General features: G+C 37.1%; 1 protein-coding gene across 1 annotated transcript; it reads right to left on the bottom strand.

The window, feature by feature from the left end:
- Nucleotides 1–295: 295 nt before the first annotated feature.
- Nucleotides 296–2,081, bottom strand: LOC131618604 (low affinity inorganic phosphate transporter 1-like). The gene has a single exon (XM_058889793.1). It carries the CDS (start codon nt 2,071–2,073, stop codon nt 496–498), a length of 1,578 nt encoding a protein of 525 aa, XP_058745776.1. The 5' UTR covers nt 2,074–2,081; the 3' UTR covers nt 296–495.
- Nucleotides 2,082–6,578: the final 4,497 nt, after the last annotated feature.

A 6,578-nucleotide genomic window follows, 5' to 3' on the forward strand; every position in this document is an offset into this window, starting at 1 on the left:
ATTAGTAAGTGGTTAAAGATTTCTTAGTTGCATAATTTTGACTCTTTGTTAGCTCATCAAAAAGAATTATGCAAATTGATTAAGTTCGAATAGAATGACAACTCTTAGTGTCTTTTTTTATACATGTGATAAGATGCAGCCTCATATCATCTGTGAAAACTAAAAGTTAGCCTATGCTGAGTTCTTTACTCATTCCAATTCTTCTCCTAATCCTATTATTTACGGCTTGAAAATTGAAAAAAAGCAGTGAAGATCACCTCAAGAAGTTGATTCTATCATAATCATAATATAAGCCGTGATAATTGAAGATTAAGTAGCTATTTCCAACCTCAAAAAAGTAGAAAAACATAAGAATGTGATATTATATTGACAAAATAAATGGACTACAAAAGAGATATTATATTAACAAAATTAGAGTAACACAGTCAAAATTAACTCCTATAAGTGAGAGTGACTCCTACAACTAAACTAAATAAGAAAAACAAGTAGCTACTCCTAAACTTGAAGACCAGCCTTCAATGCAGATTCTCTATTAGTATTAGTTTCTTCATCAGCTTCACCAGAAATCTCTTCCAAAGATTTTCCTTTAGATTCAGGCACCAACAATGTAAACAACATTCCCAACAAGTTGGCTCCACCCAAAATCAGAAGCACATTTCTCAATCCAATGCTATTTTGTGCATACAAGAAACCAAAAGCTCCTACCATTGCCCCAGCTTTTCCAGCCGCAGCTGATATTCCATGACATGTTGACCTTAGCCTTGCCGGGAAAATCTCAGCTGGAACCACAAACGTCGTTGCATTTGGACCGAAATTAGCAAAGAAGAATGTCAATGAATACATGACAACAAATCCAATTTGGTTTCCATTCAAAGTCCAGTGATGGTAAGGAATAGCCAATGCAAACATGAACACCGTCATGAAGAAAAATCCCATCAACTGGATTGTAAATCTTCCTATTCTATCAATGAATGCAACTGTGAACCAGTAACCAGGAACAGTGCTGCAAAGGGCAATAAGTGTCTGTGCTCTAGCAATTTTATAAACCTCTTCAAGGGCACTCATGGTTTTAGCTTCTGGTATCCAACCAATTGCGCTAAAAACATCTTTCTGGAAAAGATTCTGACTATAATAGGCAATATCCAACAAGAACCAAGTAATAGCAGTTGCAAACAAATGCAGTCCATGACGACGAAGAAACCTTTTTGTAAACAAACCAAAATCATTCCCTCCTTGTCTTTGATTTTGATCCAACTGTTGAATCTTTTCCGATTCAGTTTCTATCTCAACTTGCATAACTTTTGCCATATCCGCAGCAGCTTGCTCAGCATTCTTTGCAACCAAAGCAGTATATCTTGCAGTTTCAGGCATTTTCATCCTCCAATAGTATGTCAACGCGGCCGGAATAGCCCCGAACATCAAGATTATCCTCCAAACATAATCAGCTTGTGGAACTGTGGACAGATTTGGGTTAACCTGAAAAGCTGGAGAAGGATACAAGGCTTTGAAAACAGACGAAACTATAATTCCAACAGCTCCACCTGCCAAAATTCCAAAACCTTGCATAGCAAAAACAGCAGCTATAAATGCACCTCGGGTCTTTTTGTTTGCATACTCAGACATGATTGTAGCGGAAAGAGGATAATCACCACCGATTCCAAATCCAAGCCAAAACCTAAAGAAGCAAAGAGTAGACACAACAGCTTTGGGATCCTTTCCAAAGGAGAGACCAGAAGCAAGGGAAGCTATGACCATAAGCATAAGAGTCATTCCATAAACACGTTTCCTTCCCATTTTGTCACCAAGCCAACCAAAGAAAAGTTGTCCAGCAAGTGTTCCACAGAAGGCAACACCATTGATTGCCGCAGAAACATTTTGTGGGAGAGAACCTGGATTGTCCCCACCATCATAGTAATAGATACGACCGAGCAATTTGGTGACAAGGGAAATGCAGAAGAGATCATAGGAGTCAGTAAAGAAACCCATTCCAGCAATCACAATTGCAGTGAAATGGTACATTTGTGTCTTGGCCACATCAAGTGCATTGAGAACCTTCAGTTGTTCCTTAGCCATGATGACAGCACTTTCTCACAAAAAGTCCCTTAACCTGAACCTGAAATATACCCAATAAAGATATTAGAGAGATGATTACAAAATAAGAACTAATATGATAATTGAAATCATAAAAAGCTACGATACTCACAGCAATAAGTCTGAATTGAGTATGATCAATAATGGCTTGAGTAGATGTATAACTTTTATAATGAAATCGATAGAGTAAATAAAAGATTCGAGTGTTATACTAATAATATAATAATAAATAACGGAACATGCGATATTAGTGGATAACAATTGAAAGAATCAAAACAAGATTCCCAAAATTATAGGTAAACCTAAATTACATGCACAACAACCCTACTACATATGGAAAATAAACCCTAATTAAAAGTTAACAGTATTTTTAGTCAATGTGATTTCTTTTATAAAACACTTTAAAATACAATAATTTATTAAAATAATATAATTGATTATATTTAAAAAAATTTAAATTAATATTAAATCCAGCTTATTTAATATTTATCACAACAATATTAACTTTAAACAGTGTATATTAATTTTTTTAGAAATAATAACAAAATGTTAATATGTGAATGTCTTGCTGGCTCTACCCTTATAAGCCGATTTTAATCATGTAAGGGTGGCACTAAACATCGTATTTAGTTATAGTTTATTTTCAAAAGAAAAAGTAAACAAAAAAAACATGAACACTATTAATTAAAAGAGAACATACAAGCAATGATTTACTATTTTATGAGAACGAGAAATAAAGGAAACGAATAGAAAATTTAGATAAAATAAAGCAGTAATTATACAATGGATAATATTGAAAATTTAAAGAAAATTGAATAAAATACCTTTATGGCTATACGCAGAGAGAGCAAAGGAAACAAGAGAGAATGAAGAACCCGCAAAAGGGAATGAATGAATATGTTGTGTTGATACTTGAGAGTGGAGATTGGTACTGTATTTATATACAAATTAAAAAGTCTTTCTTTAACTATAATTCTAAAATTTTATTTTTTCACTAAAAAATAAATTTAAATTTTATTTACTCACTTTTGCTCTCTAATTCTACGAATTTTTCCCGTACCCAACCCTAATTCTGTTTTATGAAATTATTTTGGTTGCTATAGTATACTTTATCTTTTTTTTAGTTGATACAAATGTTTATATAATTTTCTGATACAAATATTTTATATATTTTTTGGTGTAAAATAATGATAGTAACATATGATAAACAAATTCTCAAAAATAAATGCTAACCAATTGATTTCACTTAAGTTAATGAGTTTAAAAACAGAATAAATTTAATTTGTGTAACTATTAGGCTCTGCTAGGGTTTTAGGAGGATGAGTCGGCCACCACAGGATTTATCTTCAATAACGCATACAAAACTAATAGAAGGCCTACTGAATGATCGTACAAAAAGGAATGATAACTTAGAAGGACTGGTTCATGCAAACAAGACTGCGCGGGAAGATGTTGTTTTGTTAGATGACGCAACAAGAGTTGGTGTAAAATCTTAAAGGGACACAGTTGTTGGCAAGAGTAGGGGAGACCAAAGAAGAAGGTGATACTGAATCAGAAGGGGAAGAGGAGCCCAATGCTGAAGAAGGAGAGGGACTCAGAGTGGAAGAAATGCATATTGGAGGGTATGAATGTCCGATGTTTCTACTGTCTAAAGCTGAGGAAAAACCTATTCAACGTCCATGGAGGAGAGGAGTCACTGTTAAACTCCTTGGGAGGAAGATAGGATTTAATTAGGCATTGGAGACTAGACAGAAACAAATGTGGGTGTGCAACAGAATCGCCAATATCATTGACCTGGGAAATGGCTATTTCTTGGTAGCATTCTCTCGTGAGGATGATAAAAATGCTGCTCTCTCTGATGACCCATGGTTTATTTATGATCATTATTTGACAGTGAAATATTGGAGTCCATACTTCCACTCAAAACAAGATTCGATTAAGGAAGTCTCTGTCTGGATATGTATAGCATGACTGCCGATAGAATACTATGATGCATGAACGCTGACAACTATTGGGAACAGGATTGGAAGAACAATAAAAGTGGATAAGAACACACTGCAAGTAGAAAGAGGGAAGTACGCACGAATTTGTGTCGAAGTGGATTAGACAAAACCATTGTTAGCAATATTTTCTATCAAAGGACAGATGTATAAGATTGAGCTTGAAAGACTGCACTTGCTATGTCTGCCATGTGGAAGATTTGGACATTATCGAGAAGGATGCCCAGAAAGTAGAATGGGGATAGGAGGTGAGAAAAGGGAAAAAAAGGTTTAACGGACAAGAACTGGTCAACATGCATGTAGTTAGAAACAACGGTTGTGAGGAAGGTGGGGTTGGCCCATGATAGGTTGTAAAGAAAGAAAGAAGAGGGAAAAAGATGACATTGGATCAGAGGGAACATCCGGCGGGTACAACTAATGGTGACAGGAGAGTTGTCGATTCCAGTTTGTTTTTTTTAGTAAACAAGGTATTATATAAAAGGGAGAACTAAGGGTTCTCCATCCTGTTTACAAAGAACAAGGCAAAGAGCCCGACAAGAGAAATTACAAACCAATTAAATTATGACAAGAAACGCAAAGGATCTTTGACAAAGTCTTAGTATAAATAATTGGAATGAGTAATCTCTCCACAAAAAGACCACCTCCACACCAAAATTTTGATGTTCAAAACCAAGTCATCAAAATTCCAATCCTCCTCACGAAAACAAACTCCATTCCTACCCAACCAAATAGACCAAGGTGTGGCTAGCCAAATCACATCTAACTTCTTTACATCTACCTTTTTTTATTTAAAAACAAGTGTCAGTCCATAAAACTCGACAAACTCTCATCCTCCTCTATTCCACCTTTACCTATCCAAAACGTTATATTTCTCTAAATATTCTTTACAAAAGAACAAGCAAAAAAAGAATAATCCCGATTTTCCAAATCAATTCTACAAAAAGAGCACTTTAGAAGATTAATAGAAAAAGGAATACCTCTAAGCGCCAAAAGATCTTTTGTTGGAAGCCTATTAGCAAGGAGCCTCCACCCAAAAGCCTTAATCTTGAATGGCACCTCCGCAATCCAAACCAACCCCTTCGCCTCATGAAATTTACAAAAAGGACCGAATAAAGTTCGCTTGCTAGCATAAACATTGTAACAAGAGGCGACCAAAAAGCCTTCTTCCCGATTGAGAACCCACTCCACACCATCCTTATTTACCCCGAAATCCCCAAAACCCACCAAATAGCCCCTTAAAGCCCCCCATTCGACCAACATCAAGGGATTGTACAACGAATGAACCGGAATGCCTAAATCCCCCATCTCCGCACACTATCCACCCAACCACCCATTGCCGCCACCGACACCCCTTTCAAAACACGACGCCTCAAATAGACCCGGAAAATCATCCTTCAAAACCATCCCATCCAACCACTTCGCCTCCCAAAACGGTGTGTTAAAACCATTATGGACGGAAAATCTACAAGAAGAAACAAAAGGGTCATAGTAAGGATTACTCCCTATTTTAAAAATGTCCTTCCACCAAAAGGAAGCCCTCATCATTTCTTTGATAGAATCACCACCTCCCAAAATTTGAATTGATAAATCACCATAACGAGCCTTCAAAATATTGAGCCAAAGAGAATCCACCCCTTGAAGAATCTTCCACCTCCACTTACTCAAAAGAGCTAAATTAAAATCTACAATATTGGGATGGGTGACCTTCTGGGAAGTTTTCTGGAAAGCGTGTGAGTGAGGTCAAAGCATGCTGAAAAGACTCGTGTTGGTTTGTGGGGTCAGTCGATCATCCCGAAAGCAGTCTGGGGCGTTACAGAACTCACCCTCCTTCTCTTTAGCATACTACCTCCACCTCTATTATTTAATGACCCAATTATCATTTTAAACAATTTGATAACTACTTCCTACCTTCCTTGCTCTCACCACCTCTCTCGACGCGACAATAGCCGACCAAATATATCTACCCACGTCACCCTCCAAAAACTTCCATTGTCTAACATTACACCTTCGAATATCCAATTCCTCCTTGTGCTCTCCGTAGTATTCCGAACCCACTCCACCAAAAGAATTATTGGAAACGGACAAATTCAAAGCATTCGGACTTTAACTCCTTTTCTTTCCTCCTTTTCCCCCGCCCTTTCAAATTAGAGACCCTACCGAAAACTTTCCTATCAACTGTCCCTTTCCTCGCGCCAAACTCCAACAAGTTTTTATACTTCACCTTCTTCACTTTTGTCTCACCGCTAACCACCGCCAACGAACACAGCACCACAAACGAGTCTCTAGCAGAAGACTCTTCCAACCGTTTTCCTGCACTCCTACCAACCATCCCCTGTAAATTGTTAACTGCTGCATCAAAATACCCCTTTGAGCTAACGTTTCCAGCAACATCAAATTTAATTAAACCGGCCCCTACTCACCTTTCACCACTGAATCAAAAGAAAAATGCTGAGAATAAACCGGTCCCTGACCCTCGCACCTTGCAGC

This window comes from Vicia villosa, linkage group LG7 (genome assembly GCF_029867415.1).
Source record: "Vicia villosa cultivar HV-30 ecotype Madison, WI linkage group LG7, Vvil1.0, whole genome shotgun sequence".
Lineage (NCBI taxonomy): Eukaryota > Viridiplantae > Streptophyta > Magnoliopsida > Fabales > Fabaceae > Vicia > Vicia villosa.